The sequence below is a fragment of the Heloderma suspectum genome, chromosome 12, assembly GCF_057233095.1.
Source record: "Heloderma suspectum isolate Gila_16-S chromosome 12, 16-S_ref, whole genome shotgun sequence".
Classification (NCBI taxonomy): Eukaryota; Metazoa; Chordata; class Lepidosauria; order Squamata; family Helodermatidae; genus Heloderma; species Heloderma suspectum.
In genome coordinates this window covers 23,216,550-23,241,098 of record NC_139469.1, presented here as the reverse complement: position 1 = coordinate 23,241,098, position 24,549 = coordinate 23,216,550, and the positions used below count along the sequence as shown (strand labels likewise).

Here is a 24,549-nt window from a genome sequence, read left to right as displayed (position 1 = left end):
GGCCTGCGAGGTCATATTACGCCAGTACTTTTCCAGCTGCACTGGCTGCCAGTCCATTTCCGGGCCCGATTCAAAGTGCTGGTGTTAACATTCAAAGCCCTTAACGGCTTGGGGCCAGGTTACCTGAAGGATCGCCTCCTCCCATATGTGCCTGCCCGGACCTTAAGATCATCATCAGCGGCCCTTCTCCGTGAGCCCCTGCCAAAGGAAGTGAGGCGGGTGGCTACTAGGAGGAGGGCTTTTTCTGTTGTGGCACCCCGGCTCTGGAATGAGCTCCCTAGTGAGGTTCGCCTGGCGCCTACATTGTACTCCTTTCGGCGCCAGGTGAAGACCTTTTTATTTTCCCAGGCATTTTAGCTTTCTAAATTTTTATCTTTGCTGTTTTAAATCTGTATTTTAAACTCCTGTACTGCTGCTAGGTTTTATTGTGGTTGTATTGTTATATTGTGGTTTTAATGTTCTATATATTTTAAATTGTTTTATTGTGTGTTGTTTGGTTTTAGTTTTTGTGAACCGCCCAGAGAGCTTCGGCTATTGGGCGGTATAGAAATGAAATAAATAAATAAATAAATTTGCGCTAGCAGAATGACACCGTTGGATACTGCTTGTTGCCTCCAACCTGGAGTACAAATAACTGAAAACAGTGGCTGTATTGGCAGGATCTTGGTCGGTTTCAGGACCAGCATGGTCTACTCTGACTGGCAGTGGCACTCCAGAGGCTCCAGCAGAGGGCTTTCCCATCAACTGCAATCCGACCATTAGGAACTGAATCTGGGCCCTGCTGCATACAAAGCATGTGCTCTGCCATTGAGCTACGGGCCCTCCCCAAGGAAACACTGTTTGACAAGTCTCCAAAGAGAGGTCACCCTGAAACCCAGCTTTTTCAGCCCCACGGAAGGGTCGGATGCTTCACCTTGGTAAGTTCCTTGATGACTAGGGGACTGTTCAGTGACGAGAGGGATGACGTCGGCGACTCCAAAACCTTCTTTCTCTCGTCTGCAACGTCCCGGTCTTCTGGCAGCACAGGGACTCTGTTCAGCAGCAGCATCTGTTATGGGAAAAGCCAACGGAAAGTGAACAATAACCCTACAGCGGCAACACAAAAATTCCGGCAGAGCTGAGCGACTCCTTGCAATAGGAACGTATTGAGTAGTCGTTTCAGCGATGCAACATGTTGTCAATTTATCAGTTCAAGGAATTGATAAAAAACCTTTCCGGTATATAAAAAGAAGATGTCTCTGATTAACTGGGCAACATAATTTAAAAAAAACATATTAATTATTGTAGAAGTAGAAATGCATATAAAAAAACAAAGGCTCCAGGTATCACCTCAGATGAGGCATTCCTCCTTCTGTGTCATACAGGAGGGGGTGCCTTCCGTGGCGTGCGTGTCTGTGCATTGTTTAAAAACAACACAAGAATCCTGTTTTGGGTGGGTTTTTTGTACAGAATGATCGCTTCATTTGTATGCAAGTTATAAAAGTTTGATCAATTAATGAAACCAGACTTTCCCAACATGGCGCCTTCTGAATGTCTTGGGATTACAATCCCCATCACCCCCAGCCAGCACGCCCATTGGTACATTAGCTGTGGATGATGGGGGTTATAGTATAACACATCCAGGAGGGGCCCATATTGTGGAAGACTGAATTAAATCGATAGAAAGTCATACAATGAGCCAGCTAAGATTTATTTAATCAGCTGACAGCCCTAATAAGCTGTACTGATTCAAAGAATTCATTCAGATTTTGAATTTTCTTGGTGCTATTTTAAAAAAAACTCTTTTTAGATTTAAAAAAAAGAACACAAAAACAGGCTTATTTATACCTCCAGATTCAGTCTGGTCCTGTATGGAGTTTGGTGTACTTAAGCCCACAGATTTCAATGAGTTTAAGCACACCTAACTCCGCACACTGGATTGGGCTGTCCTGCGTTACCCATTATATTTTGGGGCTGTATATACTGTACATCAACAAACAGAAACAAAACCAAGAACAAGCCACCCTGCCAAGTTAACCCAATTCCTACAAGATAAATCCTGACTTGTGAAAACAGGTAACTCAAATGTGAATGTTCTATCATTTTGCCTAATTTAGGGTGCAATCCTATGCAAATTTATACAGAAAAAAGTCCTACAACTCTCAGTTTTCCCCAGGCAATGCTGCGAGTTATAGGACTTTTTTCTGTCTAAACATGCATAGGATCGCACCCTTTGGGACTAAAAATACACGTTACGTTAAATAAGTAGCATGCAGCTCTCTTTGTGTTTTAATCTTACTCAAAATTAAGCACAGGGCCACCTGATTCAGATCGGGACTGCAGTACATGGGGAGGGAAGTTTTAATCTTCTCCTTATCAGCCATGACCCCCACCCTGTAAAATCACTCCCCCACACACACACCTTTATGCAGCAGCTACAGATAGTTAAAAAAAGAAGCTCCATTGGTGTCATCTGGGGGGTGAGGTCACGTCTGGAGTGGGCAGGATTAAACTTCTCCCCACATGCTGTGGTACCAATCTAAATCTCTCCCCCCACCCTTACTTTTGAGGGAAATAAAAGCAGAGAGGTTGGGCATACAGATGTATTAATTGATATCGGAATAAGGAAGTAGTAATAGTTCTCCTGTTAATATTTGTATGTAATACTATATTTGTATATGCAACATATATTTGATGTTAGTTGGTGATATGCATAATAAACATATAACCCACCCACCCCTGAAAGGTTTGCTTCATAAAGGCTATTTACTAAGAGATCGGCTTTTTTGTTTGGCTGCAAACATGCTAGGCGGTTTGGCACCTGACAAACCATAAGGGCCAGAAACTTGCTTTATTTTAATTAAATGAAAGTGGAGATTCAGAGGAAGTTGAATACAGCATCCACTTTCATATTGCAGAATTGTAGGGTACATCTGCCACAGAGACATTTTAGCTCACAGGCCTTTCAGCCAGGAAATACCTTCTGTACAGCCCTTACCCATTTCCGCCTTCGTCGCATGCCGCAGACTATGGTCCTCACTCTCCAAAGGAGGTTGGTCTCGATGAGGAAGAGGAGGAGGAGGAAGAACAGCCCTTGCACAGCCATGGCGGTCAAGTATTTGCCAATCCCAGGACTCTCCCAGGCAAAGTAATTGGTTTGGAAGCTAATATCTTGAAGGTGGGAGAGAAAAGGTGGGAAGAGGAAGTGAGAGAGAAAAGAGACAGGTTACTTCACCCATATCAGACTCCTTAAAGACTAAGGGCACAATCCTATATATGTTTAGACAGAGGAAAGTCCTACAACTCCCAGCATTCCCCAGCCAGCATTGGGAATGCTGGGAGTTGTAGGATTTTCTCTGTCTAAACATGCATAGAATTATGCCCCTAAGAGTAGTATCTAATAGTGGCACAGCACTCATGATGTTGCACTAGTGTAAACCAACACAAGGGCAACATCATTAGCATTTGCTAGGGCCAAGGTGAAAAGCGGTGATTTGCCGATAAGATTTGGTGCTGCTGCTGCAATTTGGCGGCAAATCGCCACCTTTCCCCTTGGCCCTAGCAAGCTCTAATGACACTGTGCTGATGTTGGTTTATGCCAGCGCAATGTCATTAGCGCTAGCCCCGTACCACCACTGGATCCTACTCTAAAGACACAACCCGCCCCAAACAAGCATTTTTAAGTCCCAATGACATCAGTGAGAAAAAGTTAAGCATATCCTTCACTCCCTTATGGAAATAATAGGACTTAGGGTGCAATCCTATGGGGATAGGCGGTCGCCTCTGAACTCAGAGGCGACCGCCTATCCAATGCAGGGCAGGAGACGCAAGGAGGGGATCGTTCCCTCTGTGCTTCTACTGCCCTGCATTTGCGGCTAGACAGCCGATTTCGGCTGTCTAGCCATGAGAAGCCAGAGCGGGGGAGGAGGCTGCTGGATGACACATCGGATGTGTCGCACCGGCATTTCCGCCTTCCCCATCCCGGAGCGTCTCATTTTGGCTGCTCCATGCTCCTATTCAGAGTGTGGGGCTGTTCCGTGCTGCCTCACAGGCAGCGCGGAAAAGGGAGAAGGTCAGTTCCTGGAAAACCACATATCCTATGGCCAACTAGCCACTGACTAGCGACCACAGAATTGCTCCCTTAAAGTGCTTAAATTTGACTAGATTGTGCCCTAACATATTAATGTTAGGAGCATAACTCTAAAGATTGTTTCATAAAGTTAGGGGGGCTGAGAAACATGGGGAGAAATTAGTGTCAGTCACAATCAATTGCATTATTGGACACTACACAGGTGTACAGTACGCAAACAGCACAATGGTGCATGCAAAAGAAGACGAAGAAACACCCCACCCCCCTAAATGTAGTGGATAAAGGTGATCTGGGTAAAGCAAGGGCTTAAGGACATAATTAACGACCAATATAATGGATTTCTAGCTAGCCATTTTTGTAAATTCAAGGGAAAGGTTCTGACCTGCCACACAAAGGTCAAAACCAGAGAGGATACTGGATACTCACTAAATACTTTGCAGACAACAGAAGCCTCAAAGGAAGAGGTGCAGAACTGAATGAACTCGTAATTCTGGTAGAAGTCGCTGATGCTTTGTCCCAGGCAATAGTTGGGGAGGATGAGAAAGACTTTATCCAATGTCGTTGAGAGATCGACCATCCCAAGCTCTAGAAGACAAATGTGGGGAAGTCAATGAGTGAGCCTTCGTATGTCAAACTAGATGTATATTTACTCACACATCTGCCCTGTTCATATCTAGAGCATGTGCAGTAATCATAATTTTATTGTTTAGCTATATGCCGCAACAAAAACAGAAGGGATGTTCAGAGTGGAGCAACAAATTTAGCTCTCAACTTCCTGGCCACCAGTGCAAATAAGGAAACACCCAAGGCAACGTTAAGTTTCATTGTCAAACAACAGAAAACATACAAATGCACTAGGTGTAACAAAATTCTTGCTGAGCCTAAATATTTTGCACATGGATCCTTATAAAGCGGACGCTGGGTAACATAATAGACAATATCTTCAGTAATGGTTTTACAAAATGCACAAGAACGCTGTTCCAATGGTAATTTCCTACAATGGCCTTGTAAGAAAGCAGAGGCATAATATTAAATCATTCTGTGAAAGCAGAGGCATAACGTTAAATCTTCATTAATATGTTAGGGCACAATATAGCCTTCCTATGTGGAGCAAGAGTAGTAAGATCTAAATAACTGGCTTTTTGATGACCTGGCCAGATGCATGGATACAGTCTAGAAAATCTGGAATGTGTATGTCAGTATGTGTATGTCAGATTATTTATTTGTTTTATTACAGAAGGAGTGGGGTGGTAGGAGTTGAACCCCCGGCTTCCCGCTCATCTGCCTTACCTCTCTGTGGTCCATTGCTTCAGATACTTTTCTCCTCAGACCAATATTTGGAGCTGGGCTGAGGAGAAAAGTGCTTTACGCAACAGAGCGCCATGAGGAGCAGAGGAGGAGTGGAAGGTTTTGCTCCCCTCGTCCATGTGTTGGTTTTGATGTACATAAAGACGCTCTCAAGGCTTTCAACGTGAACAGGGCAGACACATGAATATATACATGGCTGCCTTGTTATGATTAGCTTGGCCCTGACATTCCTACGAGATGCTTTTGCTGGAGAAGCAGCAAAATGTTTTATGATCCATTACAAAGCAGAACTGTTAAATGGAAACCCTGGTGCCATAGTATCTTTCTTAAAGTCAGGATTCCTTGCTGGCTGCACTTGCTGAGTAAGTTTATACATAGTCATAGTCTCCCAAATTTTACCAACACATTGCTCTTTAGTTGGTTGCTTTGGGGACTTCCAATTACATGCCCTACATGACTTTGCAGCTGTATAGAACTGCTTAAGGTAGTTCTTATGCAGGAATCCAGAATCATTAGGTTCAAAGAGATGAAGCAGCATAGCTATAGGAGTTACCAGTGGCCTAACGTGAACAAATTCACGTTATTTATTTACTTACAGAAGTATGAGTCATCTTTCTGGCCTAAATAGTAAATAGCCTTGAAGGCAACTTATAATTAAAACATAGTTAATTTGTATAATTAAAACTATTTAAAAACATCACAACAGCAGAATTAAGAACAGGAGGAAATTGTAAAAACAGAATGCGGGGCAAATACATTTAAAATACTAAAAAGTCATGCAGAGCAAACAAGGGTTTAACAGCCCACCTAGAACCAAACAAAGAAGGGGCCAGTATAACTTTCAGAGGCAGAGAGCTCCACAGGCAGGTGAGGTACTGCCACAGAAGAGACCCTATCCCATGTTCCCTCCAACCTAGCCCCTCTTGGTGGTTGGACATACAGAAGGGGGCCTCTGAAGAAGACTACAGGCAGCTTCATACGGGATGAGATGGCTTTCCAATATCCCAGGCCCAAACTGTTTAGGAGTTTTTACGTGATCACCAGCATGTTGAATTGTGCCCAGAAACAAAATGGCAGCCAGCCCAGTTGATACTGGTGTAATATGATCAACAAAGTGTGTGCTGCATTTCGCTCCAGCTGCAGTTCCCAAACACTCTTCAAGGGCAGCCCCACATAGAGTGTGTTGCAGTAATCTAACCAGAGGTGATTAAGGTGTGTATCATTAGATCTTATGCCAGTGTGGATGGGCTCTGCAACTGATGCTCTGACATAAGGTGGATGGCAACTAGGAACAGGAGCTTTTTTGTGGTGGTACCCAAACTTTGGAATTCCCTTCTAGGGCTTTCATTTGCTTCCCTCCCATTTTTTTCCTTTCAGCTTCCAGTGAAAAATTATTCTAATTGCCTGAGCTTTTTAAGAGGGAGGCACTGGGGGGTGTCTGCTTTTTGTCTGCTGCTATTTTAGGTGCAATATTGATCTAATTTTACCATTAGTAGACGTTAAGATTTTTTGTTTTGCTTTGTAAAGTTGTGTGGCCACTTTGTGGCTACGTTCACACACCACGGGAAGGAGGGAATATCAAAACATTGCAAATAAATAAATGAACAACTAACGTTAACCTGAAGTAACACGGATGGTATTGGCCAGGAAACCTGCTCAACAAATACGAAGCAAGTCTGAGCCCCTTACCTGGAAAGCTCATGATAGTAACTGCCAGGAAGGTGGCTGTGCCTGAGAAGATGTTGAAGATGGTGAGGCGTGTGTAGGCTGTGGCTGCCACAGAAAAGAAGAAGCTGAGCAGGTACATGAGGGGAATGGTGGCCCAACCATAAAGGAAAAAGATCTGCATCACATCAACAAGGTGGTTGTCCTGGGTGAAAGCTTTCACGTCAAAGGCTTGGAATATCACCTGGAGGGGCAAGCAATGAAAGCGGCATTACAATTAAGAACAAAGAAAGCTGCCTTGTACTAGGGCAGGCCATTCATTCATTCATTCATTGCATTTATATCCTATCCTTTAGCCAAAAAGCCTGCCTGAACAGCTTATAAAGTAAGTCCTTCTTCACACAGCACATAGTTAAACTATGGAACTCGCTACCACAGGATGTAGTAATGGCCATCAACTGGGATGGCTTTAAAAGGGGGTTGGACAAATTCCTGGAGGAAAAGGCTATCAATGGCTACTAGTCTTGCTAGCTATGTGCTACCTCCATTACCAGAGGCAGTGAGCCTATGTGCATTAGTTGCTGGGGAACATGGGCAGGAGGGTGCTGTTGCACTCATGTCCTGCTTGTTGGTTCCTAGTTGACAGCTGGTTGGCCAGTGTGTGAACAGAATGCTGGACTGGATGGACCCTTTGTCTGATCCAGCACGCGTCTTCTTGTGTTCTTAAGTAACATGATAGTCCCTGCCCTCAGGCTTACAATCTAAATTAAGACATGAGAAGCAAGGAAGAAGGGATAGGGAGGATATATAATTAAAAATTGTATTAAAAGCCTATTTGAAGATACTTCTTTGACCAATTAACCCAGGAACGTCAACACTGACTGATAGTGGTTCTCCAGCAGGGCTGGCTCTACCATTAGACTGAGTGAAGTGGCCGCCTCATGCAGCAGATGCAGTGGGGCAGCCATGAGAGGTCTTCAAGGCCAGAGCTATAGGAGCTACACCGCCTGCCCTACGCCCCCTAACCTATCTTGCTGTCCTTAGTTGTGGTGGAAGAAGCTGCACCACTGTTGAAGTAAGATTCGACTATCACTCTGGTGGACTTCTGCGTGTGGGACGGCACCATTTCATCCTCTGCCTCAGGCAGCAAAATGTTTTGAGTCAGCGCTGCTTTCCAGGGTCTCAGGAAGAGAAGGGTCTTTTCCCCATCCCCTGCTACCTGACCCTTTTAGCTGGTGTTGCTGGGGTCTAAATCTGGGACCGCCTGTTAACAAAGCAGGCGCTTGATCACTGAGCTGGGGCGGGGCTTTTATCAGCACAGCAGCAGGAGGTATATGGGGTGGGGGAACATATACCCCTCTAGAAAATTCCAGTCTCCTTCCCTGAATTTTCAACTTTCATTTCAACAAAATGGAATCTCTAAAATTCCTCTATTTATGGAGATATCAGGAAAAACTTTCGGTCAGTATCTTACCCAACTGCTCAGTATGGTAAGTCAACAAAGTTCCCCGCTTCCATTTTTCCGCCTGGCCAAAGAGGTATTGGGATGACTGATGGTCACGTGACACATTTTAAAAACAACTTGCTAAAAATAAATTAATTTAGGGTGCAATCCTATGCACGCTTACACAGAAAAAAGTCCTACAACTCCCAGAATTCCGCAATGTCCATAAGCCTGCGTGCTTCAGTATTTAATCTAATGAATGAATCATTTAATAATTTAATCTAATGAACATTAGAGTATTTGTATTTGCATTGTGCTGTTCTGCACTGACTTACAATGCCCCTCCCACCCCAATGTAACCCCCCTACACACACACACACACAAAATTTTATATGCCTGATTACCACCTGATCTCAGCTGGATCCTCTCAACAGCCCACGTAAGTAGTCCTTTTGGCTAAATATGTAGCAATTATGCCACAACAGTGTATTATGTGGTTTCTGTGGTGACTGCATGCACAAAGAATGCGATGCTGAGTGGTGGGAGATTCAGGACAAATAAAAGGACTTCTTCACACAGCACATAGTTAACCTACAGAATTCACTTCCCCAAGAGGTAGTGATGACCGCTCATTTGGATGGCTTTAAAATGGGACTGGGCAAATTCATAGAGGATAAGGCTATCTATCAACGGTTACCAGTCCTGATGGCTCTATGCTACCTCCAGTATCAGAGACAGTACACCAGTTGCTGGGGAACTCAGGTGGGAGGGTGCTGTTGCACTATATCCTGCTTGTGGGTTTCCCGTGGGCAGCTGGTTGGCCGCTATGTGAGCAGAATGCTGGACTGGATGGACCCTTGGTCTGATCCAGCAGGGCTCTTCCGATGTCCTTATGTCGCTGACTCACCAGCATGAGGACGCAGGGAATGAGGAAGTTGATGAGGTCCCACAGGAGGGCCGAGAGCCAGAAATTGACGATGTAGACCCCGCTGACGAACTGCACGTGCTTGGCCTTGATGGCCCTCTCGCTGACTAAGAGGAGCGCAAAAGTGCTGGACAAGGAAGCCATTCCATAGAGCAAGTTGATCGCAACGGCAAAGCCCGTCTGGCCTCTAGCGGGACGTTAAAAAAAGACAGCAGGGTCAGACGGACATTTCCTGTTTATTTTGACCAACAGCCCGCCTATCCAAAGAGCTCAATGTGGGTGACAATAATAATCAGGGAAGAGCCAATCAGAGCGATACCGAGTCTAGGGGTTTATAATGCAGAATGTGAATATGCACTGGCCAACCTCGTATTTAACAACTCACGGAGTTGCCAGAGGTGACCAAGCATTCCGTGCAGACAAGTGAGCGGGATGGATTGTTGCATCTCCCCTCTGTCAGTCTGCTTGGCAGAAGGCTTTTTTAAAAAAACTGGCCTGCTAAATAGGCTAGTAAGTCTGCGTTTTCCTGCTGGCCATGGAAGAGAGGACTTCCCTTCATAGGCAAATTCTATGTTAGATATAATTAGGAAAGGAATTGAGAATAAAACTGCCAATATCATGCTGCCCTTATACAAATCTATGGTGGGACAACACTTGGAATACTATGAACAGTTCTGGTCACAACACCTAAAGAAAAGATATCGTACAGTTGGGAAAAAGTGTCGAAATGAGCAACTAAAAGGATCAAGGGGCTGGAGCAACTCCCCTATGAGGGAAGGTCACAGCAGCTGGGATTGTTTAGCTTGGAGCAAAGGGGAGACATGATAGAGGTGTACAAAATCATGTGTGGTGTGGAGAAAGGAGATAGCAAGACATAGTTCTCCCTCTGTTATTATAAAGTAGAACTCGGGGTGATCCCATGAAGCTAACTGGTGGGAGATTCAGGACAGATAAAAGGACATTCTTCTTCACACAGCATATAGTAAAACTATGGATTTCGCTACCACAAGACGTAGTGATGGTCACCACTTTGGATGGCTTCTAAAGAGGGTTAGACAAGTTCATGGAGGATACGGCTATGAATGGCTACTAGCCCTGACAGCTCTGTACTACCTCCAGTATCAGAGGCAGTCTGCCTATGTACACCAGTTGCTGAGGAACATGGGTGGGAGGGTGCTGTTGCACTTGTCTCCTGCTTATGGGTTTCCTGTGGGAGCTGGTTGGCCACTGTGTGAACAGACTGCTGGACTAGATGGACCCTTGGTCTGCTCCAGCATGGCTCTTCTTATGTTCACAGGAACATGGAAGCCGCCTTATACTGAGTCAAACCACTGGTCCATGTAGACCAGCATTGCCAACACTGACTAGAAGTGGCTCTCCAAGGTTTCAGGCAGGATTCTTTCCTAGCCCAACCTGGAAAAGCTGGGGATTGAACCTGGGACCTCCTGCATGCAAAACATGTGCTCTACCACTGAACTACCAACTCCATCTGATATGGCAGCTGCGCCCCTACCTCCCTAACCATCTGCTCCCGTCAGTAGTTCATGCCCTGGTCTCCTCTCGCCTAGGCTACTGTAATGCGCTCTATGTGGGGTTACCCTTGAAGATGGTTCAGAAATTGCAGCTGGTGCTGAATGCGGCGGCCCACCTGATTAAAGGCAGCCATCGGCGAGACCACATCACTCCAGTGCTGAAGGAGTTGCACTGGTTACCAGTTGTTTTTTGGGCCCAATTCAAGGTGTTGGTATTGACCTTTAAAACCCTATATGCTTCCTGCCCAGTCTATCTTAAGGAGCGCCTCCAACAACACCAGGGACGTCGCTCAACAAGATCGGCCTTGACAGGCCTTCTGTCTGTCCCATCAGCCAGGACAGCTAGGCCGGTGAGGACTACGGAGAGGGCCTTTTCTGTGGTGGCCCCTACTCTGTGGAATTCCCTCCCTAGTGACCTCCACCATGCCCCCTCTTTGATGAACTTCCGCCGGGCTTTAAAAACCTGGCTGTTCAGGAGGGCATTTCAGGTGGGTTAGGGTTTTTTAGAGCAGTGTTGTTTTGTTCAGTTGATTATGTGAATTTGTTATTAGCATTGTACACCATCTAGAGTGGCTGGCCAGCTGGCCAGCCGGGCGGCTAATAAATCAAATCAATCAAATCAATCAATCAATCAAACAAACAAGCAAACAAACTATGGTCATCACGTCTGCTGCAGCCAGCATGGAAACGCAGGCTCCTGGCCTCTTTACAAGTTAGTACAATTTCTTCAAGCTAGTAATGTTAGTGGGCTTATTTATAAGACTGTGGACAGAATATCACATGGAAGCTTCCCTTCAAATACCCTGGACCCAAACCATTTAGTGCTTGAACAGGTTTAAAGCACTTTGGATTGGACTTGGCATGCCACATCCCACCCATCAGCCGCTCCAGGCCTGCACTCCAATTCTTTTAAAACACAACCTGGGGCCTTAAGAAAAGCAGGATGTGTTTGGTACTGGGGATCTAGAAAGCAACCAAGAGGAAGCAAACCAAAGTCTGTAGGCCAAGCAAAGATAGGAGGCCCAGACGCGATTTCTACTTGGGCAGGGAGATTTGGAAGCCTCTCTCTGCCTCTCAGGAGCTTATGTTAGGCATCAAGGTTGGGTTTAGGGATGTTTGAGGAAACTGACTTTTGTGAATTCCAGAACAAACTGACCCAATCCATACCACCTGGACGAACGTGCCAATTGGAACTTAGTTATCCACTGGCTTTCACATTTCTCAAATGCCCTGTTGCCACTTTCGCCTGAAAAATGTATCAAAATTGGTTAAAAATTTGAATTTTGAGAGATTTCATGAATTTGCAGTATCTGCTAAATGAGCTCGCTATATGTTTGGATTCATGAAGAAAGGAAATGCTGCAATGCCCTTTTAGCAAATGGGCATTCCTTTCTTTATTGGAAAAACGAGACTTGCGAAATTGCAAATTTGCATCATGTAATTAAAACGCTGCTGTGCGTTATCTGTGTTACGTCTCTCTTTCGGAAAGAGTATATAAATTTGTATTTTGGAAAAAGAGGAAACTTGGACTCACTCCATGAGCTGGTCCTTTGCTGTCTCAGTCACATTGCGGGGCTGCGGGTAGTTCGCAACTGCGATGGAAGCATTTGGACCAGCCAGCAGCTTCATTAAGGCGTTGTCTGCCAGGAGCAGTGCTGCCGCGGAGGAATGATATGCCTGGTTGTTGAAGAGAGCCGTGACCTGCATTCGGTCCTCGGTTTCCTCAAAGGATGCTGCTGCAATGTAGTGCTCGTTAAAGGCTCCGCCCTCTTCAGATGCTCGAGAAATCAGGTATTCCTGAAGGTTACCTGCAATGACACCAGTTTCATCTATATGGCGTATTTCCTTTCACCAAAAGACGTGAAGTGGGTGGCTACTAGGAAGAGGGATTTTTCGGTTGTGACCCCCCGGTTGTGGAATGAGCTTCCCAGAGCCTATGTTGTGCTCTTTTCGGCTCCAGGTGAAGACCTTCTTATTTTCTTAGGCATTTTAGCCTTTCAGTTTCTGTTGCTTTAAATCTGTTAATATATTTTAAATTGTTGCACCGCTGCTAGGTTTTATTTTGGTTTTTATTTTATGCTGTAGTTTTAAATTTTAAAACTTTTATACTGTATTTTATGGTTTTAATTGTTGTGAACTCCCCAGAGAGCTTCGGATATGGGGAAGAATAGAAATGTAATAAATACATAAATATTTGGTTTTCCACTAGCCAATAGGATTCCCTCTAGTCTCAAAGCCTTTATGCAGATACTGCTACAGACAGTTAGTGAAGGAAGATTCATGACCATGAGGTCTAGAAACTTTCAGTTTGAACAAAAATAGTAGATTTCCAGAAAACCAAAGGATGCAAGGAGCTGGAAGTGATGCCAAATTATGGCATGATCTGAGCCATCCAGTAAAACTGCATCCCTGCTAAGAACATAACATCTGCATAGCCCACTGAGGCTTGATGTTTCTTGGTAGCATCACATCCTCTTATTCAGATAGTTCACTCTTAAGAAACCAGCAGCCAGAAAGTTTTTTAGGGAAGCGGTGAGGAACCTCTTTCATTCAGAGAGCTAATTTCCATTTCGGAGAAGCTCTCTGCAGCTTCTAGTGGTGGGCGGGGCTGAAGGGAAAGGGGGCGGGTCCAAAGACAAAAGCGGTGGTGCCCAAAATACAAAAGATACTGGCATATTTTAGCTTCAAGCTCTCACTGCCAGTAACTCAGCCTTAGGAGAGGCATTTCGACCTTTTAGAATGGGGTAAAAACAGTAGAAAAGCTGAGAAACCACCAACTAATCAGTGGTTGGGGGGGTACGGGGCCGGATTCAGACTCCAAGAGGGCTGGATTGGGACCCTCGGCCTGAGGTCCCCCATGACCATTTTGGGGTGTTTGATCACAGTATATGGAAACCCAATCTTCCTTGCCTGTGGTCCACAGGAAGAAACCCTTTGTTTCCCTGGGCTCTAGGGGTAAAACCCAACCTAACTCCTACTTAGAGTAGACCCACTAAGATGAATGGGATTTCAGCCAGCCACAGCTAACTTAATTCCCATTCATTTCAATGGGTCTGCTCTAAGTAAGAGTTGGGTTCGATTTTACCCTATGTGACATTTTCTCCTAACCACCCCAACTTCGTTGGCCCTGTCATCCTACATCCCTGCCTTGCTCCCCAATCACCCTATCTGCTGGATTCCCCAACTATGTCCCTACAGCCTCCCCCACCCCACCCAGCCAAATTCAACCTTCTGTTTCCCCCACGGCAGCCGCTGTGATTTTGCACATGTGGCGAATGAGGCTTCCCCCTTCACACATGAGCCTTTTGCGATGCTACGGACAGCGCCTAACAGCTGGGTTCATATCCGGATGGCCGCTCCATCTAGGTTGTTGCGGCCATCCCCAATCTGGTGCCCTCCAGACGTGCCGGATGACAACTCCCAGAATCCCCCGGCCAGGCATTCTGGGAGTTGTCATCCGATACATCTGGTGGGCACCCAGCTGAGAAAGGCTGGCCCACTATAAACATATAAAAGATTTGGAGGGCGTCTCTTCCTTAAAGGGCTGATTAACACAATAAATAAGAACAGAAGAGCCCTGCTGGATCACCCCAAGGGTCCTTCTAGTCCAGCATTCTGTTTACACAGTGGCCAGCCAGCTGCCCACAGGAAACCCCCAAGCAGGACAGGAGTGCAGCAGCACCCTCCCGCCCATGTTCCCCAGCAACTGGTGCACATAGGCATACTGCCTCTGATACTAGAGGAAACATACAGCCATCAGGACTAGTAGCCCTCGGGTATGTCCTCCACGATATTTCTGCTCCTGCTACTCACCTACCACCTTGAACGACTCCTGGTGCTGAGCATCAACTATATCCTTATACTGCACTGCCAGCTTTTGAGCCAGGCTGGGTGCTTGGGACACCGAGAAAGGCACCGTCGTCCGGCCGTACGGATTTAAGGTCAGCTTCAGCGAGGAAGAGTCTCGAGGGCCTGGAAAGGTCTTGGCCATGATCAGGGCAAAAGTGGTGAAAATCAGAGGCACCAGGAACTGCCCTGCCACCATTTTCCAGTTACGCCAGCTGTACATGGCCCTCTTCATAAACATGGCATAGAATTGCTGGCAGCAGAGGTAGAACTATGGAGCAAGAGAGCAGGCAAAGGGTACAGGGTAAGGCGTGTGTGCCATGGACAGGATGCGTAAGTTCTGAAGTATCTGCGAGTTCTTGATTTCATTCATTCATTTATTAATTTCACGTGCAATCTATGCATGTTCCGAGAGAAAAAAGTCCTACAAGTCCCAGCGTACCCATGCTGGCTGGGGCATGCTGGGACTTGTAGGACTTTTTTTCTGTCTAAACATGCATAGGATTGTGGCCTAGATTAGTACATAAAATTTTGTTTCTAAAGCACAGCTCCAGCCGATGGTTATCTTTTAAAAGCATTATATAAAATATAAAAGAGCTAAAAACAATTTTCATTAAAATACTCAAACAAGGTAAGACCACCAAGGGTGTAGTCCTGTGCATGTTTAGACAGAAAAAGGTCCTACAACTCCCACCATGCCCCATGCTGGTTGGAGCATGTTAGGAGTTGTAGGACTTTTTCTGTCCAAACATGCATAGGACTGTAGCCTAAAGTATAAACTGCCCTTCACCCACAAGATCCCAGGGCGGTGTACACATCAAAACAAACAAAAGCAAATCCAATATAAAACCATACAATTACACATTAAAAAAATGAATTAAACAACAATAACTCTTCAAGCAGCAAACCAAACAATCCATTCAGATTAAAAGTAACTTAAATTTAAAACAATATATATAATATGAATCCTAAAATACTAACATGTTAAAACGTTGAAATGCTTGAGCAAAAACAAAAAACATTTTAACTTGGTGCCGAAAAGAAAGTCGGTAGCAATCATATCTCCTTTGGAAGGGCATTCCAGAGATGGGGTGCCACTGCACAGAAGGCCCTGTCCTTTGTCGATACGTAGTGTTTATCTCCCATCAGTGGGAGACGGTATTTGTGAGGTCTTTAACATGACCTCTCCCTGGGAGTTTTTTCTAAGAAGGTTACAATCACCAAGTAAAAAGATATTGGGGAACACAGTAGAAAGCTCGCTGAAAACATCAACTCAGAGTGCTGTGGCAGTGCTGGTGGTGAGGCAGGGGAAAGGAAATTCAATATTAGGAAAGGGACTGAAAACAGAACTCAAATCTATGGCGCATCCCCATTCAGAATACTGTGTTAGCCAGACTATACGTTATGGGAGTTCCATTTCCCCCAACATCTTCTTTTTTTTTTTTTAATAAAAAGCACCCACTACAGGCTGCAATCAGGAACTGAGCAAGGGAGGGGATGCTGAAGAGAGGATGCTGTAACCTGTCCCTGCCAGCTGCTTTCCCCTTGCAAAGCTGTCCCCCAACTGCTTTTCTCACTGCACAGGAAAAGACACATGTCTGCATATCTTTTCCCTGGCAGGGAGAAAAGTGTGTGCATGTGCAGTTCTGAGAGGAAAAAAGGGCTGGCAGGCACAGGGTTAGGAACCTCAGAAGCTTCCTTATCCTGAGTCCGACCCCTGGACCATCTAGCCCAGTACCGTCAACACTGACTGGCAGCGGCTCTCCAGGGTTTCAGGCAGGATTCCTTCCTAGCCCTACCTGGAGATGCCGGGGATTGAACCTGGGACCTTCTGTGTGCAAAGTAGGGTCACCACCAGTGAGCCACAGCCACCCCCTCTACATCACCCTTCCTCTCCTCTGGACTGCAGCCTCTTCCAGCTGTTTTTCATTTTGTAAAAAAAAAACATTCGAGGAAACTATACATGTTTTGTGTCATTTGGACTGCTCCATCTCCAAAAAAGGATATGGTAGACCTGAAGGATCAGCAGAAGGCGGGGGGGAGGGGAAGAGTGACTAAGGGCACAATCCCATCGGATCCGCAGCCTTTGAACTTGGAGGCTTACAAGTATCCCATGCAGAGCGGGAGGTGCAGCGTGTCTCTTTCCCTGCATTTTAGCTAGACAGGTGTTTTCGCCCCTCGAACTGAGGTGTCGGGGAGCGGGAAGAACAGAGGATGGGGAAGGCTCATATCCTCACTTCCCCAGTCCTCTCCCCGCACAGTGGCACACTCCCTTTCCCTCCTCTCCAAGCTCGCATTTGGGACCTTGTAGAGGCAGCTGGCGTGTTCTCTTTGTGTCAGCTGCGAGGGGGACGGGAGCTCAGACTCCTGGATCTGAGGTCGGAGCACTGTCTCCAGCCTCGGAGCCAGGAATCTGAAAAATCCTACAGCCCCCCAGATGCTGTCTAGGGGCCGCAGGGTTGCTCTCTAAAATTATTTCCCAGTTGGAGCAACAGATGAGGGCTTTTCAGGTTCAAGAAAAAATATGACGAAGAGATGACATGACAGAGTAGGACATGACTAGGAGTAGCGTGATCAGAATTTCTTTCCCTAAAAAACAATCATTTTGCTTAGCCACGACTAGCAGAAATGGAAACATCCTATTTCAGAGGCAGAGTACCTCCAATTTTGAGATATTTTAGTGAATGACACAGATGGCTATTTCCATTATGTCCCAATTATTGTGAGCTTCCTGGGGCATTGAGCTGGCCTGGGTTGGAAGCTCCCTGGGGCATTGAGCTGGCCTGGGTTGGAAGCTTCCTGGGGCATTGAGCTGGCCTGGGTTGGAAGCTTCCTGGGGCATTGAGCTGGCCAATGCTGGAAGCAGCACACTGGACTTTATGAGTGCTGCAAAGCAGTTCTTACAACTAACCTACACCAGGGATGTTGTACCTTAGGCCCAGGGAACAAATCCTTGGCCCAGGGATGTTGTACCTAGGGTCCCATTCCAGCCCTCCAGGGTTCCCCAGATGGCCACTCCCCTTTCCTCTGGCTCTACCCCCTTTTCTCGCCCACCAATCGTTTGGCTGTTTCTCAGCTTTTGTGCAGTTTCTCCCCCAACTCTAAAAAGTTGAAATGCCTCTTCGAAGGCTTAATTCCAACAAAAAGAGCTTTAAGCTAAAATATGCTGGCATTTGGGGTATTTTTGGCTCCACCCCCTTCTGCCTTTGCTCCACTGGAATGCGGCCCCCGAGAGCTTCTCCAAAACTGAATTTGGCCCTTGGGTTGAAAGAGGTTCAACACCCCTGCTAAGCTACACCATCAGCAGCCTCACATGTTGGCACAGCTCAGCTACAGAGAACATTCAGATAGTAGATGGGGAACAAAATATTTAAATGCTCCCCCAATTTTGGTTTTTAAAAGCTTCCTGCATGTATGGATAGTAGCATTATATAGTTAAGTCCAGTGCCACCTAGTGTCTAACAGTGCAGTCCTATACATGTCAGAAGTAAGTCCCCTGGGGTTCAATTGGACCCTCTCAGGTAAGTGCGTATAGGATTAATCCACTAAAATTCCTATGATTAATTAATTAAAATGACTTTAATCATAAACCTTACCCATACACTATGTTCAGCGTCCAAGGCCCTCCTCCAGGTGCCTCCTCCAAGGGAGGCTCGGAGGGTGGCAACAAGGAAGAGGGCCTTCTCAGTGGCAGCCCCGATTGTGGAATGAACTCCCAGCGAGGTCCAACTGGCACCAACATTGTTATCTTTCCAGCGCCAAGTTAAGACCTTCCTCTACTTCCAGGCATTGGGCAGCATATGACAGGTTTGAAATCAGGTCATGGGATATTGTGTGGATAGGTGTGTCTACTCTGTTTATGTATTTATAGCTAAACTGTTTTTATATTAGACATAATACTGTATGTTAATCTGTGTAAATCGCTCAGGTAGCTTTGGCTATTGGGCAGTACTGAAATGTAATAAATGAAATGAAATGACTTGAATCAGGGTGCATTCCTGTTTCAGACCTGTGATAGGAAGCTGCCTTGAACCAGGCTAAACTATTCATCCACTGAGCCCAGGATTGCCTACTCTGACTGGCGACGGCAATCCAGGTTCTCAAGCCGAGAAGCATCTTTCCCATCATCTGCTAACTGCATCCCTTTAACAGACTGAACCTGGGACCAGCCAAGGCTGGTGGCTCCGATGTCAGTGGGGCGGTGAATCTGCTCCAGGTTTCAGTCAGAACCAGTCAGAATTCTAAAGGAGCTATCCAAGGTGCTTCACGTACAATCTAAGGTGCCTTTTGCATGCAAAGGACGGGCTCCAACACTGAGCTATGGCCACCCCGTGCGACCCTGTACCTGCGGCAATGCAGCCCTGCAAATACCGCCACACCACGAGGCTGCTCTAGGTCATGCGTTTTGCCTTTCTGGGGGATGGGCTGCAATGGGCAGCATCTGATGGTGACATCTGCAAGCTCAAATAGAGCTTGTGGAGCACCGCTGAATCTTTCCGTTGCACAAGCGGTTCAACCAGTTGTGCAAGCAGTTGCATCACGTGTTGCACAACTGGTGCAAGCAGTTGCACAATGGGTTGTACTAGAGTTATGCACAACCATTTCCACAACCATGCTTCCGCAAATGTAACCTCAGCTGGATTCTTCTCTTGAGCATAGTTCTGAACCTAATTTCCGCCAGTGTAACATCATTTGCACTAAGAGAACAACAGAGCTGGATACTGCCCTATGTTCACCCTGCTAGCTACCACACCAGAACATCTCTCAGAGCTCACCCCCGTGTTCAGCTTAACGTTGGAGCAATCTTCCATGATCAGAGCCCCGCTGTCATCCGTCAGGTCTGTTATGCCACTCAGGCTGCTGGAGTCATCCATGGCCCAGTCGTTGGATCGCCGTTCGTGCTGGTACTGGAGAGCTGGCAACTGGATGGCTTGGATGTCCATGCTGGAATCGACCAGCTTGCCAACTCTTAAGGAAAGAGACCAAAGCCATTGAGGCGAAGGACATTCACACTGGTTTTAAAAAATAATAATAAAGCCACCCCAGAGGTTGAAGCCTCAGCATTTTGAGAACCCTACCTTTCACCTAAAACACCTCTCTTTGAAGGTGTGTCTGTAGGCAGCCTTATTTATTACATTTCTATACAGCCCAACAGCCAAAGCTCTCTGGCTGGTTCACAAAAATTAAATCCATAAACTACAACATGATAAAACATAATAAAAAACCATTCCCATTACCAACACCATCATCATCAAACACACACACCCCTTTTCTTTAAAAAGACCCAAGGCATCCTACAACAAATTAAAAACATATGAAATATAAAACAGCAAAAAACAATTTTCATTAAATTATCCAAACATGGTAAGACCACCAAGGGTGCAGTCTTGTGCATGTTTAGACAGAAAAAGGTCCTACATCTCCCAATATGCCCCAGCCAGCCATGCTAGGAGTTGCAGGACTCTTCTCCTGTCTAAACATGCATAGTACTGCTCCCTAAAGCATGAGAACCATAAAGGTTAAAAGGTTAAAACAAACTAACGCCAGAGTAGAAGCCAGTAGCAGTGTAAAGATCTAAAAACACAGTAACACATTTAACAACAAAACTAATCCTTAAGAATAGGATTACTTTTTCCCTTCGGTATTCATAGCTCCCAAACTCCAGCCATGGCTCTCTTCTACCCATTCATAATACACTAACATCCCTTGAGTTCTGTCCTTCCTTATTCATTTAGGGAGCAATCCTATGTGGATAGTCGGCCGCCTCCGAACTCAGAGGCAACTGACTATACAACGCAGGGTGGGCGGAGCGCAGAGGGGAACCTCTCCGCCACACTCTGCCAGCCCTGCATTCGTGGCTAGACAGCCAATTTCGGCTGTCTAGCCACAGGACTTCAGAGCAGGGGCAGGGAGGCCAGATAACGCATTGGAAGCATCGAACTGGCACTTCCGCACTCCCCGCCCCTGGGAACGCCCCCTTTTGCCCCTCTCTGCACTGTTCTGAGCGTGGAGCCCAGGGATGATCCATGCTGCCTATGAGACAGCGGGGAAGGGGGCGGGGAGGCGGTTTTCTGGGAACTGAGCTCGGAGCGCAGGCTCCGAGCTCGGTTCCTGAAAACTGAACAAACCTATGGCCATCTAGCTGCTGTCTAGCAGCCTTAGGATTGCGTCCTTAGGATTGCGTCCTTACTTAATGTACTTTTCATCCCAGCCTTCCTCCAAGGAGTACATAATTTCACCTTTGCCCCCCGCACCCCTTTCATTCACCCAAGAGCGCTGTGACCTATGATGACGTAAGAGCGGTCGGCTCAAGGTCGCCCAGCAAACTTCCCGGTTTTTCCAAAAGCTTACCTGAGGAACACTTCCTCCATGGTGGTGACTGATGCTCCGTAACTGGCAATGCCCAATTCTTCCTGCCGTAATTCCAGCTCTGTGAACAGAGCCTCAAACCTGGAAGAGCAGGACATTGAGAGGACTTGGGCAACAAGGAAGAACAGCGCCATTCAAAGCATTGCCCTGGCTTTCTCTGTAGTACACAGCAGCGGTGCTACCAACCCTCTGGACGAAGGCAGGGGTGCAGAACCGAGGACCTAAGGGGCCAATCAGGCCTGCCTGGGGTCGCAATTTGATGCTACAGGGTTCCCCAGGTGGCCACGCCTCCTTCCCCTGCCTCCCCTCCCTTTTCCTCTGAGCACCGATCATTGGGTGGTTTCCCTGTATTCATGCCGTTTTTCCCCATTCTAAAAGGTTGCAATGCCTCTCCTTTTGCCTCTCATTGCAAAAGGTTGCAATGAGTTACTGGCATTAAGCTAAAATATGCTGGCATTTTGGCCCTGCCCCATTTGCCTTTGGCCCCATCCACTACTAGAATGTGGCCCCCGAGAGCTTCTCCAAATTGGAATTTGGCCCTTGGGCAGGAAGCAATTCTGCACCTCCGGACTAAGGCATTTAACCTCTGTATACAGACATCACATTTTAAGAGTGGTAGAAATAACCTGAAACAGCCTTCACTGTTTTAAAAAACGCGCGTCTATCTTTTAGTCCTGGGGTGAGTTCTGAAAGAAAAAAAAAACTGGTTCTGCCGGTTTTCAGCAGTTTAGGGTGATCAAACTGGGGGAAAGCTGGCTGTGGTAAGCACCTACTGGCCAGTGCCTGTGAAATCCCCAACACCTCCCCATCCTCAAAGCAGGGTTTGGAGGAGGGGTAGGGGAAAGGATGAATGCGCATTTGCATGTTTGCCTCTATGAAAGAAAAAAAAAGCAGACAGGCCATATGATGCAGAAGGAGAGGGGCATGACTGAGGGCTGATCCAACATCCAGCTTGAAGTTATGAAGCAAGATCCACACTACAGGTGAAAAACATGTGACTTCTCTAGAATTCTAGGGGTGCAATCCTATGCATGTTTAGACAGAAAAATGTCCTACAACTCCCAGCATTCTCCAATCAACCATGCTGGCTGGGGAATGCTGGGAGCTGTAGGACTTTTTTTCTGTCTAAACATGCATAGTATGGCACCCTTAGTGTCTTAACCCTTTCTGAATGTCTGCTAGCAATACAGCTTTTGAGACAACAAAGGCCCTGTCAGGGGGAAAAAAATGCGATAGCAATCCCACTTTGAAACAAGCTGAAACCCAGCAAAGACTGAGGTGCTCTTGAGTCACCTGGCTTTCATTTGAAGATAAATACCAGGATAATAACCTGAGGATAATAAGAATTTATTTATTTACAATATTTATATACTGCTCCACATCAAAAGATTTTGGAGCAGTGAACAACAAAGATAAAAGAATAAAACATTATGTTAAAACAATTAAAACATTTTAAAAGAAACTAATTCTGAATTTAATAAACCGCGGGTGGTCATTCAAGGAAGGCCTCTCGAAATAACAATGTCTTCAGGAGGCGGTGAAAGCAACACAACATTGGCACCTGCCTCTGAAGGCAGGAGTTCCACAAGAAGGGGGCCACCACACGAAAGGCTCTTTTCCTGGTGGACTCCAGCCAGGACATGGGTCCATGTAGAACCACCAGGGACATGCCCTCAGATGACCTCAGTGACCAGGCAGGTTGGTAAAGAAGGTGCTCTCTCGGGTATCCTGGGAAAACTGCAGCCCTCCTGATGTTGTTGGACTACAGCCCCCATCATCCCTGGCCACTGGCCAGGCAGGCTGGAGCTGATGAAAGTTGGCATCCAACAACATCTGGAGGGTGACAGGCACCCCTCCCCTGATGCTCCTGCTTCAGTGTGGTCTGAAATTTGCCGATGGCAAAGAGCCCAAGCACTGCAGTTTCTCAATGGGCAAAGCTCACACTGTGATTTTATTTATTATTTATAGATTTCTGAGTCGCCTTTTGGCCCAAGTAGAGTGTCCAAGGTGACTTACAACTAAAACTTTAAATAATCTGAAATGTTAAAAAAAAACACTTGTAAAACAAAATGCTAGCAAGTGCAGGTCAGCCTTGTACATCTGCAGCGATTACAGGTGGCAATCCTACCTGTGTGTACTCTCTTTGGGTAGGATGAAGGAGAGCTCTGCTCCAGCATTGCTTTCCAGGATGGCTTTGGGTACGTAATGGTTAATGAGACGGGAGATTTCCCCAAGGTTACAGCACGGCTCCTTCACCATCACCATGTGGTATCCTGCACCTGGAGCATTGGGGGTGATGGGAAGAAGATAAAGAAGAGTGTCTCTTATCAAGAAAGGAAGCTGCCTTATAAGATGTCAGATCAATGGTCCACCTGGCCCACTGCTGTCTATACTGCCTGACAGCACACCTGCAGGGTCTGAGGCAGGAATCTTTTCCAGCCCTACCTGGAGATGCTGGGGATCGAACCTGAGACCTTCTGGGTGCAAAGTATGTGGCTTGCCACTGAGTTATGGCCCTTCCTTGAGAAGCGCCCAATCTGCTGTGTGCAAGCAGTTCACCATGTAAAAACTATTGCTACATTAAAGTTGCCAAATATCTGGCACCAGCTCTCTAGGGTCTCAGACAGGGATCTTTTCCAGCCCTACCTGGAGATGCCAGGGATTGAACCTCAGACCTTCTGCCTGCAAAGTAGGTGCACCTACGGCCCTTCCCCAGGCATGAGCCCACCTATACACAACACTCAACATCTAAGGTCCTCCTCCAGCTGCCTGCTCCAAGGGAAGCTCAGAAGACAGCAACAAATGAGGGGGCCTTCTTGGTGGTGTCCCCCAATTATGGAATGATCTTCCTAATGAGGCCTGCATGGCACCAACATTGTTATCTTTTTGAGAGCGCAGGACAGGAAGGCCTGGCGTGCTATGGTCCATGGGGTCACGAAGAGTCGGACACGACTGAACGACTGAACAACAAGACCTTCCTCTTCTCCCAGGCATTTGGCAGCATATGATGAATTTTAATTGATCCTGGATTTGTCTTATGGTTATGGTTGATTGCTTGAAGTTATTTTTAGCTATGTTGTCTCTGGGTATATTGTCTGTTTGTGTGTTTATTTATGTAAATGGCTTTTAACCTTTGTATACTGTATTTTTAATGTTTTTAACGTTTCTAAACAGCCTCGGCTATGGGGTGGTATAGAAATGGAATGAAGAATAATTAGTAGCACAGGAAGCTGCCTTATCCTGAGTCAGACCATCAGACCATTGAGCTACGGCCCCATCTTACCCCTTCCCTCACACTCAGGGGCAGGAACGGGCTTTTCTGTATTACCATCAAGGGCAGTGCAAAGAAAGAGTGGATAGAGATGATGGCCACATTGCATGAAACAAGTTG

The 24,549-nt window shown here is 46.3% G+C and overlaps 1 protein-coding gene across 1 annotated transcript in view; it reads right to left on the bottom strand.

Moving 5' to 3' along the window:
* Positions 1-24,549, bottom strand: part of ABCA3 (ATP binding cassette subfamily A member 3) — a 113,490-nt gene that overhangs the window by 11,147 nt on the left and 77,794 nt on the right. Inside the window, exons 16-25 of the mRNA XM_084818746.1 lie at positions 23,287-23,437; positions 21,141-21,239; positions 19,565-19,757; positions 14,757-15,060; positions 12,478-12,751; positions 9,394-9,598; positions 7,067-7,286; positions 4,496-4,654; positions 2,978-3,150; positions 914-1,048 (exon numbers count right to left, since the gene is read on the bottom strand). Of these exons, the coding sequence (XP_084674872.1) occupies positions 914-1,048; positions 2,978-3,150; positions 4,496-4,654; positions 7,067-7,286; positions 9,394-9,598; positions 12,478-12,751; positions 14,757-15,060; positions 19,565-19,757; positions 21,141-21,239; positions 23,287-23,437 (1,913 nt within the window). The remainder of the gene's footprint in view (positions 1-913; positions 1,049-2,977; positions 3,151-4,495; positions 4,655-7,066; positions 7,287-9,393; positions 9,599-12,477; positions 12,752-14,756; positions 15,061-19,564; positions 19,758-21,140; positions 21,240-23,286; positions 23,438-24,549) is intronic.